Source organism: Anoplophora glabripennis, unplaced genomic scaffold (genome assembly GCF_000390285.2).
Source record: "Anoplophora glabripennis isolate ALB-LARVAE unplaced genomic scaffold, Agla_2.0 scaffold255, whole genome shotgun sequence".
NCBI classification, from domain to species: Eukaryota; Metazoa; Arthropoda; class Insecta; order Coleoptera; family Cerambycidae; genus Anoplophora; species Anoplophora glabripennis.
In genome coordinates this window covers 64,550-79,358 of record NW_019417249.1, presented here as the reverse complement: position 1 = coordinate 79,358, position 14,809 = coordinate 64,550, and the positions used below count along the sequence as shown (strand labels likewise).

Here is a 14,809-nt window from a genome sequence, read left to right as displayed (position 1 = left end):
CCTTAGCAAAGCGCATCCCAGGCTGCATAGCCGCACTACCCTACCCAACCATACCACACATAAACATGACACTACCCCCGGGGTTTACACAGACGAGCCGGCGAAGCAAGAAGAGCGCCAGAAGAAAGGGCCCTAGCCGGCGGGGCCCAGCCAGGACAAAAGGAGGTCCCACAAAGCGCCTACACCGGCCGCATTTGCGGTCGGGGTAGACGACGGATGGGGCCCACCTACGAAGGCTGTCCAGGCCTACACGAGATGAGGCAGGATAAAGAGGGATAATCCCCCTCGATCCCAAATCATTGAGGCCAATTTCTAGCCATAGAATAATGGCGCGACTGGTGTGCGAGAAAGGAAAATAAAAGGACTTGCTGTCTCTCTCGCTCCGCGAGCTGATGGGTCGGTTCGTGAAGATAGCATGTCCTTTTATTCTCCTTTCTCTCTCGCACACCAGTCGCGCTTTCTCAGCACTGAAGGCTGCCTCTAGGAGTATATGCTCGAAGCTTATGCCTAGATAATATTGATCTTATGCGCACTGACCTCTGAACTACAACTAGGCAGTATATCTCATTCTTGATGATATGGAACCATGGAATAATGGCACAACGGAAGTCGTCTGACATTTAAAAGGGCACTATAGCAAATAGGCAATCAGCAATACATTTTTATAGATTTTATTAAACAGTTTGTCTAAATATGAATCAATGCACAAATAAGAGACTTTCCTTCATTCTAAAGCAGGTTTTCTATAAAATGGAGTTAGCTTGAAACTCGAATAACTTTTTGCTGTAAAGAAATTTGTAATTTACGATGCCAAATTACAAATTACTTTACAACAAAAAGTAATTTGAGTTTCAAATTAACTCCATTTTATAGAAAGTTTGCGTTAAAATGGAGGAAAGTCTGTTATTTGTGCATTTATTCATATTTAGACAAACTGTTTAATAAAATCTATGAAAAAGTATTGCTGGTTGCATATTTGCTATAGGCTCTTAACGCGTAAACAACTGAAATTTTAACTAAGGATCGATTACAATTTAGTTTCTTTTAAAGTATATTGGAATTGGGTAAATTTAATTTCTTTTTTTATACAGTTCTCTTCCAGAAGCAAAATGGTTGCTGTTAAACTTGGATACGGTACATCCTTTGTCATCCCTCTGCAATTCCTTTGTTGAGCTCAGGATATCGTTTTATAGAGCGAGTTAAAAAAGTATTTCTTCAAATTCGTTCCAAAATAAAAACAGCAAACCAAAACTATAAATATTATTTATTAAATCATCTGTGCTCGATATTTACAATGTACAATAATAAAATCTCCATTTTACAGTTAAATATTATTAAAAAGGTCTTACGCTATATTAATATCTTATATTTATATAAAAAATTCAAACAGGTCCTAGCTATTCAACAAGCCTTGTTGTTAGCATTATCCATTTTTTATTTCGTTATTATTTACACTCAAAAATGGCCTGCCCTGACGACTCGAAAGCCCTACGGTCGACGTATCCTGCATTCATAGATTCTCTTACAAAATCGTCAGAACAGGCCTCGATATAAGAGGAGAAATGTATAAAAGTGTAACGTAATTTTATAATACTTGAGATATGTCCTACGGGTCCAACTATTAAGAACCAAGTTTAATCAACGTGCAAGAAAACTGACAAATACTGAAGACGGTGGCGAAAATATAAGTTTGGAATTAAACTTTTCTAAAAATCCATAATCTTTAATTTAATTATTAATTTTAACCCAGATACATATGCAAACTGTCATTAAAAATTATTAAAGGGTTGAATCTAGTAAGCCATGCCGAAATAAATGAACATAGCGATTGTCGCTTGTTACAAAAACCAACAACTGTCGTTTTATTGTAGGTTATTTAAAACAAATGAACAAACACGAGGTTGTTGAACTCCAGAGCCAACTTTGTCATATTTGGAAGAATGGAATGGAGGATTATAACCCACAGGTAAGATTTATCTCTTTTTGGGAAAATCTACAGTAGCGGTAAATGGAAATCTTTTTGAATCGCGGGATCGGTGAAAATTATATTTTCTGTTCTTAATAGTTGGACCAACAGGACTGCCGACTAATATGGAGTGATGCGTATATAATTAAAAAAAAAAATTAATCAACGAGAAATATACATACTTGCAAATACCTACTTAGTGGATATATCACAGTCACATTAAAGAATATATATTATATATTAAAAATTTTGAAGTCCACTTTTAGGTAAAATGAGCAATGCAAAACGATCAGTGTCGACGTAAAATCGAAAAAATTGACTATGAGAAAATGTTGGGATTAGAAAGTCCGCCTACCAGATTTCCACAAAATTTAAACTTGGTTCTTTCCTCACCAGACGGCAGCACTGAGAGCGGTGTTAACTTCAAAAAAAAACAAAAACAGCTTTCTCATTCAATTGTCTAGAATAGGTTTATGGAAAAACTAGGAATACCATAACCTCACATTCGTGCAGTTTCATTTAATTTTACGTTAGATATACAGGGGGTGTGAAAATTATCAACCAAAAATGTAGGAGGCGACTCAACTCATGAAGATAGTGGTACAAGTTCCTTCTGACATTTTCGAAAGTGCAATAAGATGTTACATAACCTCAAAATTACTTTTTATAATTGATATTTTGCATTTCTTCGAGTTAAACAATTTTTTTTAAAATGCAGTATACTTATTGTCAGTAATAGTTGCACCTATTGAAAAAAATCTTCAAAATTCTAAACACCAACTTTTTTTCAAAAACGGAATATTTAATTGACAAAGACGAGGCCTTTTTGTAAGATATGAATTCTCTAATTAACAAAAGTCACTTAAGAGGGCTCTATAGCAAATAGCCAACCAGCAATATATTTTTATGGATTTTATTACACAGTTTGTATAAATATGAATTAATGCACAAATAACAGAGTTTCCTCCATCCTAACGCAGATTTTCTATAAAATGGAGTTAGTTTGAAACTCAAATTACTCTTTAGTGTAAAGAAATTTGTAATTTACGATGCCAAATTACAAATTTCTTTACAACAAAAAGTAATTTGAGTTTCAAACTTATTCCATTTTATAGAAAATCTGCATTAGAATGGAGGAAACTTTGTTATTTGTGCAATGATTCATATTTAGGCAAACTATGTAATAAAATCTACAAAAATGTATTGGTGGTTGCCTATTTGCTATAGAGCCTCCTTAAGTCCTTTAAGGCTCATTTTTTTTCGTACATGTAATTTGTTATCACCAATAAACGTATCAAATTTAGAAAAGAAATCGCCTCACTCAACTTTGAGGTTATATAACCCCCTACATCCAAAGGTACGAAATGATTTTTTCAAGTTTCCATGAATCAAAAATTATTTAGAAATAATATTGTTTCAATATCGTTAAATACTACTTAAAATTTTCACACCGAGGATTCTTGAAACAAGATGTACACTCTTGACAGTGCTGCCATCTAACAAACGAAACGGTTATTAGCCATTAACGAGCACGAATAACTGTCAGTAATTATTTTTATGAACGTGAGTCAAAAAAGTCATCTGCAAACTGATTTCGTAGTATTTTTTCCGTAATGCAGCGGTTCCAAAACTTTTTTTATAGAAATTATCCAAACTGTTCCTCGACATAATATTGACTTGGTCGCAGATTTCGTCTCACAAAATAAGAGTGAGGGGCTATTTCGGTCACTTCGTGGGATATTTCACGATAAAAATGTTGAGAACCGCTGGTAGGCGAAAATTCTGAAAAACGCTCGGATTCATAATAAAAAATGGACGATGCGTGTAGACTTTTAACGAAATGACTTAACAGAAGGTAAGGATCAGTAAAAAATATGCACATCTACCTACATTTCCTCTTATACGCAAGAAAGAACAGAAAACCTCATTTTTACCTAGTCTATTAAAGCAGAGAGTATTTAGAAGTGGTGGAGGAATTTCTATTGTTAATTTTTATTTACTTTTTTTTTGGGCTCCCTATAGGGCACACACGCTGAGGACTACGAAATAAATTTTCAAAAAGGCACCTCATAGCTGCTACGTCACGAAAAAAAGAAACGGAAAAACCGTCGTCGACCCTCTGTAATGTAAAGGAGTAGGCACTTTTTTGAAAAACTTCCCCAAAAGGAACGAAAATACCCGAACGGTAGGTCACTGAAATAAATAAAATGCAAAAATAACCTTCTCCGACGGGAGGACGAAAACGTACCTGCTTGGAATTTTTTACAAAAATATCGATTAACGGTTTTGACAGATATTTTACAGTAAGGGAAAAAGTACGGCATATGTGGGAAAGATATTTCTTATTAGGTTTTAGTATGTAAGCGATCGTCTTTGCATCGCTAGAAACTCGAAAAAAACGTCAAACAGTGCGGTTCGTCACAGGTGGAGGATTTAAACAAAATTTAAACGTGGCAAAGGTCAATTTGCACGAAAAGAAAGATATCGCAAAGCGTTATTAAGAAGTTATAGTTATTTATTACCAAACTTTATGCCATTTTGGAAGTAACCGGATAAAAAAAATTTTTTTTAATATTTATGACAATGTAAAAATTCATATTAGTTTGACAATATATTGAGTGTCATAATAAAAATTTACAAAACAAATATTGTATGAAAATTTCTTTTCATAAAACGATCCAAGAAAGAAAATTATGTGACAGAAATCACGAAAATTATTTCTAAATGCAAGCTCAAACTTCCTGTTGCCTTGATACTGTCAAATAATTAAATTTGAGACAGAACTTACAGGAAAACTATTTTTCAAAAATATCCGAAGAATCCGGAGAAAATTTGCCTTTGGATTTACAGCTGCAAATGGGATGATGCAAGTCTAGTCCCTGCGAAATCAACGGCATAACAAGAACTTAAGTACCAGACATTTGAAAAATGGCAAGATTCAGAAAAAGCAAGTGTCGAAACAAATTCTGCTTTGGACGCAATACTTGAGGTTACGAAACATGATTTCCACAAGAAAAAATCAAGACATAAGGAAATTTACACAGTTACATGCTTTTAATTTACGGGGAGTGTGGACAAAGTGCATCCGCGGCATCTCGTTTATACGCTCACGGATAGATATCCATTAAGAAATCGTCTGGCACCGTAAATGTGGTGTTAACTACGATATGGGTTGTTTCAAGGAGCAATGAGGAACCAGAACTACCGGAAACGGCTGAAGCTGAGCGAGAAATTGTAATAAATAAGAACTGATCGTTTTTTTACGAGGCTGTTTGAGAAATTTAGTTTGTCGCAATGTAAAAGGGAATAACGAGGAAGAACTTAGACGGGGAGAGTAAAAAAACGCTTATAAAGTTAGTTGTGCAGATTTTTGCTTCACGGGTGTTCTACCTCGTATTTAGAATGAGGGAGATTGTGTCCATCAATTCCGGCAATTTTGAACAATTTTTTTAAGGACCGTAATAAGAGTAAGTATGTCGGTATATTTTCTATTTTCGTTGTTTCGCAAGTTTTATATAAACGGTTTTTTGTAAAATTTTTACAATTCGTACAAACTCACTACTATTTAATGATATTAAATAAATCTACCACTGTGGACAGCAAAAAAAAAAAATTGGTTTTTATTAATTCGTCCCAAAAATAATCCAAATATGGCAAATTTTTTTTTTTAAACAGTGTATTTATTTTGATTTAACCTGAGGCAGCAAAACTTACTCTTTGAGGAATAAAAATAATATTATTAAAAAAAATTTGTAATTCACCGATTTTTTCCAGCCACTTCCAAAACTGGTACGACATCATAAAGTTTCATTCTAAACAACTCCCGTTCATAAAATTTTACGATAACTTTTCATATAAATCGGCTTTCTCAAAAACTTCTTTAAATTTTCAAATTTCCCGCCAATTAACCAAAAACAGGGCATTTTTCAAAATCGAACAACTCTTTACCAGTAGAAAAAAAAAATATAACAGATAATTCAGAAACGAGCTTTCGCCATAAACATTGGGAATTTTTAGCGATTTTAACTTTTTTTATGCGCAGAACCAAATCTCTTCTTTTAAAGCAATCCGATAAGAATAACTTCTTTATTTTGATTTAAACAAAACAAATTAACAAATAAAATAATCCTACTCATCGGCTAATAATAATTTTTAGGTTATAGCAACCGCTACCCGCCAGAAATTAAAAATAGTTCGGTGCAGAAACGCATTTCGAAAAATATCCCATTTTTTTTTTTCGTTTTTGGCTCAATATTGGCATTTAACTGTGACATTTGACACAATTATCCTCAATTATAGTGACATCTGATATCACTCGATATAGTAGGCCGTGACGAATCGTCACCGTAACAACCGCTTTGCTGTCAAAATACTTACTCCCGATTGTTTTCAGTAAATTCTCACAGCCGACTAGATTCGTGAAAAGATTTCGTTGAACGGAAACTATCTGCTTCAGAACTGCAAAATTTTTTTTTCTAGTACTTTTTCCGAACCTCTTAGGACGATTTTGCACCAGCTATTCCAGTACTTTAAAAAAAAATTTCCTAAACACGATAACTGGTACGTTTTACTATTATTTTGACTCAGCATTCGAGTTGGCCATGATCTAAAACAAGCGAATCAAAGTAAGTGGATGCGACTGTTTTAAACATGGCCTACTACACACGTACACGCAAATATCTGTCAAAATAAAGGGAAACTTTCCGATTTTTTGATTTTTACAGGTTTTTATGGGAAACAATTGACGTCTATCCGTGCAAGTACTTTTTCGGGACCTCCCATTGCCCGGAAACACCACAAAAAAAAGAGAACCCAAAACTACGCGATAACTTAACAAAAAAATCATTTACCCCCCTCGACTACCTCATCGCTATTCTTTACATTATTAACATTATTACTAAGATCCTTGCTCCTCACCGACGACCCCGCCGCCTCCTCGCTAGGCGACTTCTTTGCGACGGCGTCACAGTCCCCTTCCGTCTTCCCCGGACTCTCACTAGATTTCACCTCCTCCGATTGTCTCTGGTCACCCGGCGGCTTCGTTTTCTCCTCAACTGGAGCGGCGGCCGCTATTGTCGAGGAAGAAGAAGAGGAATTGCTTTCGCTGGTTTCGTTTTCTTTCGCCTTCGACTCTGCCCTTCCCGAGGTTGTCTCCCCGGGCGTCTCGTTCCCTTTTCGCACCTCGTGACTCTCTAGCCTCTTCGTCTTTTCCTTCGCCGCGCTGTGCGCCTGCTCGCTCTTCCCGCTTATCTCCTTGTTCCGACTTTGAGTCAGCTTTTCGACGGTCGTCTCGAGACTCTTCTCCCCTTTCGACTCTTTAGAGGATTTTTTAGAGGGTAAGCTGGACTTTGGGGCGGCAGAAGGTAGCAGACTCTGCGTCTTGGTAGGGGAAGCGACGCTCGAGGATGTTGTAGACGTCATTTTCGTAGAAATCTAAACGGGAAAATATACACAAGTTACAATAAATTCATAATTATTTCTTAACTCTTCTATTCTTTCGATGCGACTGACAAAATCTCGCTAATTTTTGGTCCTTCGAACCGGATACTTAGTATCCTTTTATTTTTTATACGTGTAGCAAATGTTCTTGCATTTTAAGTGAACAATTGTTGGTTAGGCAGTCCTTGAAGTACATTCGCAATGATTTTTTTATCTTTTAAGTTCCTTTGTTAAAGTCGATAAAATTTTTAAAAATTCCACTCATTATTGGTCCTTCGAACCGGATATCTAATATCTGGTCCCAAAGGACCAAACAGTTAATTTTTCTTAATTGTAACAGATATTCTTGCATTTTAAATGAACGCGAAATCCTTAGCATAAAGTAATTTCACCATGATTTTTAATTCTCAAGTTTCTCCTTAAAATCAATACCAGCAAACAAATTTACAAACAATATCTGCACCTTAATCCTGACATTGAAAACATTCCATTAATTTTTGGTCCTTCGAACCGGATACCTAAAATCCAGTCCCGAAGGACCAAACAAGTATTTTTTGCATTTTAAACGGTTACAGACCTGCGGACTATGCCCCTGCTGGCTCATCCCCGCCATCTTGGGGCTGGTGGGGGAAGGCATCATCTCGAAGTTCTTCCGCTGCTGGTTGAGGTCCAGGCTGAGCCGGGGTATCGGCGAGGCGGGGAAGCCCATCCTCTGGCCGTACCACAGGCTGTGGTAGGCGGCCATCATGCGCGGGTCGTATGAGGGGAAACCAGGGGGTCCCGGCGGGTACAGGAACTGGTTGGGGCTCATCGTCGGCGAAGTGAGATTGGGCACGAAGGGGTTGGGCGGCGTGAAGTTGAGGTTGACCTGCGACAGATTCGATTAATGGTATTTCTCAACATTTTCTTTGTCTAGCAATCGTACCTTGTCCCTCTTGCTGCCCGTCGGGGAGCTGGTAGCCTGCGCCTTGAGTTTGGGCGAGTGGGGGCTCTTCGGCGACTTCCGCTCGTTCTTCGGCGAGCTCTGCAGCTTCAGGGGGTTGAATATCGACACGGAACTAGCGTTGATCTTCAGGTCCGTCTGGTTGGAGCCGCCCATGCTCTGACCGCTCAGGCCGAGGTTGGAATTCTGAAGGGACTGGTTGGCGGCGACGGCGCTGTTCAAGTTCTGATACGCCTGGCTGGTGAGATTGTGATTGGACAAGATCTGGTTGGCGTTGGAGCTGTGGTTGCTCAGGCTGGTGGTCTCGGGAGCCTTTTCGGAGATCGGTTTCAGGGTTTTGGGGTCGATTTTGACGATGGAGTGCTTGCGGATCTCGCTCTTCTCCGACTTGTTGGTCTCTTGCCCTTTGTCCTTCTCGGGACTGATGTGGACCTGGTACATCGGCTTCACGCCGGACGCCGGATTTCCTGGACGTGAGAAAAAAAATTAAGTTTTCTTAGAAGAAAATCAAAAATGGCCAAAAATGAAGAACTTCCTCCACATTTGGTAAATGAATCTGGTTACTCAGACCCGTCCAAAATCAGATCTTGCTGCACACTAAAGTACTGGCCGCTCACCTATAAAGCCTTCAAATAAAATTTCGAGAAAAAACGCAACTTACCCAGGTACCGCGGCATGTTGTTCCGCATCTTGAAGAACTTGGCCGGCCTCACGTTCTTCAGCTCAGAATATTTGGGATCCGGCGACGGCTTGTTGATGTTCGCTTTCGATATCTGGGAATTCCAACTCTTCGGCGGGTCTCGCAACGTCTTATACCCGATCGGCGAACTCGGCTTCGACTTAACGCCCATCTTATTGTTCAAATTGATGATTTGCTGCTGCGACGTCGCGGCATTCCCGCACTTCCCATCGATTTTGGGCATGGAAGAACCGGCTGGCGTCTTGGCGTCATTCTTAGGCGGTTTCGTCTCGTTTTTTACGATGCTGGTGCTCGTCACGGGCTTCGGGACATTGATTATGGGATTGTACGTCGTCTTCGGCATGTAGCAGGGCGACTTGACGGTGCAGCTCGAGTAGACGCTGATCGGGGGCTTCGGTGGAATGATAGACGACGGTTTCGTGGACATGATGGAAGGCTTGGTGGTGGCGATGGGGGTGCCGGGCCTGGTCAGTTGCGCGGCGGTCAGGTTCTTGTTGATGAGACTCGGTTTGGAGAAGGTCGAGTCCGTCGTGGTGGTCGCCGTGACCGTTTTGGTGGTGGTGGTCGTCGGGGGTTTGGTCATGGGTAAGGGGGAGACTGACACTGCCGGATCCATGGCGGGAGTAGAAGCCCTGAAATTTTTCTCCGTTAGATTTTCTATTAAGCGCGTCCTACGAAATGGGTACGTGTGAACCAATTTCATTTGTGTAGGTAGGATGCGCAGTGGCAGAGTAATGGATCAACTTACATCAAGTGCACTCTGACACGAATATTTCAAGGCTCAATGCTAGAGTAAAAATTGATTTAAAAAAAAATCTACTCACCTAAGTACAATCTCTTTGACGTTCTCCCCGTTCCTGTTCAACTTGGAGTGCTTCTTCAGCGGGTGGTTGTTGGAGAGGTTCAACAACCCCAACGAGTGGTTCAGAATCGTAGGTTTTGGGAGCTTGGCGGGCGGCTCCACCTCCGTCGCCGCTTCGCCCTTACGCTTCAGGCTCCTATCGCCGACATTATTCACGACCGAAGGAGATTTTGGCGCCTCGCTCCTAGGAGGCTCGATCGCCACGACTTTATCGGTTTTCGCCGCTTCAACCCTCGCCGGCTCGCTCTTGGGGGCTTCGTCGCTCTTCGTGCTGCACTTGGTGCTGTTTATGGTGCTGAAGACCATCGTGGTGGTGCCGGAAGACAACGTGGCGCAGCTCGAGAGAAAACTCGGCGCCGTCACGTCCACCGAACTGGTCTCCAATCTCAGGCTCTCCTGTGGGGCACACGCGGGGGCGTTCTCGGAAGTGACCGAACCCGCCGAGACATCGTTCAACTTAACGTCACTTTCGACGGTCTTCGGGGATGTAACGGGAACAGGGGGCGTCGGAACGTTCGCGTTCTTCCCGATATACTTCAACCCGGGCAGTTCCTTCTTGGGAGGGGCGCCCTTACCGGCAGATTTCGACTCGACCACCGTCACGACCTCGTTTTTGTACTTTTGCTGATCACTATTTACAATTTCGAGGATCGAGGGGCTGAGCGCCGCGTCCTGGATGATCGACATCTCTCCCGTCTCGCTTATCCTCAGCTGCACCTCCTTCCAGTTGTTGTTGTTGATGTTGGCCTGCGCCGACTCCGCCTGTTCCGGTTCCAGCTTCAGCTTCTTGGCCGAACACTCGTAGATCCTGTAGGTGAGCTCCAAGGGGCCTTTCTGTGAATGAGTTTCGATGTACAGCTCATTTTTTAAATTAAAACATTGTTAAGAAATTTAGGAGGACGATAAAGCGTCAGAAATATGAACCCATCTGCAATTATTAAAATTATTATTTTTAGCAATTTGTACAGAAAGTATCGAGAGTTGTTTGTTTACTTTCTTTTGTTGTCACATTTTGATGGTTTTTTGTAAAAAATTAAGATTCCTAAAACGTACGCAATTTTAATAACTCTAACCAGCAATAAAGTTATGATTATGACGAAAAACAATATACAAACAGATGGCTGGAATATAGACATCCTGTCACATAACCTCCAGGTTTTCCAGATTTGAACCCATCGGACTTTTTGGGCCTATTTATTTAACTGAAATCGAATACATATTTTTTTATTTGATATTGTTGTTCTTGAACTCTGAAAGTTAAAAAAATTTAATTGATAATCTCGTTAGTTCTTGATTGTTTTATATATTTTATGCTCTTAATACCGTTTTTAATAAATCATGTAAAAAACAACCCTACATCTGAACTACTCAGTGTTGACATTGTATTGATAGTCAACATTACCTTTGAAACCCTATTAACCCCAAAAAATGGCAGTTAAGAGGCAATTTTGATTTGTGTCGTTAAATTTTAACAGGGCGCTAAAATTTTTACAATTTTTAAAACTTAATCGGTATTCTTTACCCACACTTTAAATTGGTTCTATAAAAATGTAACAAATAAAAGTACATTTACATATTTAACTTATCTGAGGTCGATAAATAGACAATATCTTTGTTACAAATCCGTTTCACAGAAAATAAAATATATTTGTGAACCCTAAAGACACAAAATGTACACAATTATTGCTATATACCGATTAATTTGTTAAGTTAGAAAAATATTTCAACCACGGAATAAAAAAAAAAATTATCAAAAATCTGCAATAAAATTGGGACGTTTGAACTACTCGGTCACATATTTAACATCATCCCAAAATTAATGTGTCTACTGGTTGCCCTAAATTTTGATATACAAAAAAGAAATTAATAATTAATAATTAAAATTTTAAACAGGCGTTTCAAATTTAACAGTGAGATTCTTATTGGCATAATAGTTACATGGTAAAATAGGTTAAAAACCTCCCATATCTGCACTGATTTTTTTTTAACATTGTTTTTATTTAAAGGTGTAGTTTAATATTTCATCACAAAAAATTGGTTTTTTAACCTCAACTTCAACAAACATTTCAAGTTTTACGTCTGTTAATATTTAGGCAAATATCTATTATATTCAATTTTTAAAATTGTAAAAGTAATCCTTGAAACACAAAAATGGTGGTTTAGATTATTTTTATTGCCAGCGTTTTCTAACACATGAAACATTTTTATTTACACAAAAAGATTTTAAATATGTATTACACGTTTAGTCAATTTTTCTTAATAATTACAAAAGGTATTTTAAAATTGAAAATTAGCTCTAGTGACATGCCTGAGTGCAATTTTACTCAATCTACTGTAAGATTTATAAAAAAACCATTGACTCGAACAGAAAAAAAGAAATGTATGTTTAACTTACTCTTTTCCACATGTAAATATACGCTACATCCATGAGGGTCAAGAAAGAGTTAAGGCAATCCTGGTTGTACAAAATCTCGACCCTATGGTTTTCCGTTAGATCGTACTTCGCCCTGATCAGCTTCTTCAAGTGGCCGAGCGACACCGCAGCAGGACATCTAAGATACCTATAAAACGAATTACACAAAATTTTCTCGAATTAAACAAAATTTCCTCGAATTTCACAAAATCACAATCTTTATATTTTCAGTAAACGCAACTTTCACGATTTTCGATAAATTAAATGTATAATCGCTCACCTCGGTGTACCGTTCGACCCATGATAATTTAATGTCAAACAAACGCTCTCCTCGGGCGTTAATAGGTGCTGATAAGCTGCCTCGCCGCACATCTCCAAGCTGGAGGGTTTCCCCTCGGGGTGACTTTCGTAGAAGTCCCGCCGCCTCTGCATCTCATCTACAAGAAAATGTCTCATATGAAAACGTTCGAGGAAATACGTCACTATATCGTTACTTTGAAAGAGTCTTGGAACCAGTTTGTAGACGATGTCCTGTATAGTTTTATCCGCCCTGATGTTAAGCAACGGTTTCGTCTTGTGAACCTGCACATCGCAAACGGGACAGTACTTGTTACTCTCCAAATACTTGACTATGCAGCTCCTGCAAACTGAAAAACGAGGGTTCACGGTAACCGACAGCACTAACCTGGTCGTTACGTTAAAACTTACACGTATGTAAACACTCGGTGATGGTCGTGGCATCTATGAAATAACCACTGCAGATCTGGCACGTTATATGCGGGTTGAGATCATTGATAGGTATCTTTTTGGATCCTTGCATGATCCCAGTATTGTTCGGATGGTGCTCTTACATTCTGGTCCTCACACCCTCATGTAAGCGCTTGCATGTATGCCCATATTGGTCAGTCAAGAGACACTTGACCTAAAAAAGAACTGGGTGTTCAGTGCAACGGTAAGGGGCGTCCCCGTGACGGGAAATGTATGAAAAGGGGCCCGATATGTGGCGCAATATCGGATAGCAAACGGTTTTTCCATAAATATTATTGTTTACTTCTAAAATAACGTTTGACAGACCAACCTTGTGCGGATTTGACAGATTATAATAAAAATGGCGTCGCTGCACCTTTAATTCGTTAAATCGACCAGACGGGGAGGGCGAATTCACATCATACTTTCAATACACACGCTTCGATTATTCGGTTGTCCTTCGGCGAAAAGAAAAGTTTTAAATTTGTTTAATTGTCTTAAAATATTTTCATTAAAAATGCCACCAAATCAAACGCACTATTTTACATTATACCAACTTAAAAACTGACACTTTGCCTCTCAAACGTGGGGCAAAAAGAACCGAATTTCGCGGGATATTTAAATTATTCGCGTGCTTTCTACAACTCGAAACCTATAAATCCTGAAGAAAACTTTCTTTTACTCATATTATATGATAGGTTTGAAAGGAGTACCTTTCATGTTGTTACGCATTCCACAGATGATGAGATAGGAAGCTTATTTATCTCTATCTTTTCATTTTATTAAACAAAAACACAACTTTCCACAATTTTTCTATCTATAATACGCACAAATACTTAAATATGTATGTAATTTTTCAATTTGTACATACTTATACGATATATAATATAATATATAATATATATAATTTATAAATGCAAAAATTAATAGGCCAGTCCAGATTACCGAATTAATTTCAATTCCTGCGTTAAACATTTTCTATCAAGATCAATTATTAACCGCGTATCCTTCATAGATTAATATAATTTCTGATAATTGAAGAATCTGTTGGAAAATAATTTAAAAAGTAATATTTAATTGATCCGTGTGCCACTAAAATGGATAAAATAAAGTGTCCTTGTGCAAAATATGATGTAATAGATAAATATAGTTCGATTCAATAAAATGAGAGAATTTAAATTTTATACATCTACCTTGTTAAAATTGCTTTAAAATAGGTTTAGCACTAATTTTATAATCACAGTTTCAATGCCGATATAAAATAAAGTTTGTTTCTTTATGAAATATAAATTCTACGTCCAAAATGTATCTTAACTTCATACAAAAAGAAAATTAATGTCCTTAAGAAACTTTTTAGCTATTAGAAATAGTAGAAATATGCATATAAAGTTAATATAAAGCATACCATATTGTTATCACATCAAGTATGCCATGATTACATAAGCAGAACGCATGGAAAATATAGTTAGTACTACATATATTTTCTATGGCAGAACGGTGGACTTTGTTTTGTCGTTTTGTTTAGTTTTATGAGGTTGATTACAAGCTGAAATCGGTGCAGCTGATTGGTTGAATGGCAGAAGTTATTACGGATTTTATATTCAGCTAATCAGCTGCTCTGATTTCAAGTTAAAATCATGAGAGTAGTAATTTAGCTAAACCTAGAGGTTTTTTTAACAGCGTTTCCGATTTATTTATATTCAACGCGGATAAAAAAGGACGAAAATATTCTATTAAAG

At 38.1% G+C, this 14,809-nt stretch overlaps 1 protein-coding gene across 1 annotated transcript; it reads right to left on the bottom strand.

Annotated features, from left to right (window-relative positions):
• Positions 1-3,096: 3,096 nt before the first annotated feature.
• Positions 3,097-13,611, bottom strand: LOC108905884 (polycomb group protein Psc). The gene is made up of 10 exons (XM_018708949.2): positions 13,402-13,611; positions 13,032-13,245; positions 12,818-12,970; positions 12,604-12,760; positions 12,306-12,471; positions 9,873-10,744; positions 9,010-9,680; positions 8,331-8,815; positions 7,983-8,273; positions 3,097-7,399 (listed from the first exon to the last, which is right to left on the bottom strand). The coding sequence occupies exons 2-10, from the start codon at positions 13,141-13,143 to the stop codon at positions 6,809-6,811; spliced, it is 3,498 nt and encodes a 1,165-aa protein (XP_018564465.1). The 5' UTR covers positions 13,144-13,245; positions 13,402-13,611; the 3' UTR covers positions 3,097-6,808.
• Between the last annotated feature and the right edge of the window lie 1,198 nt (positions 13,612-14,809).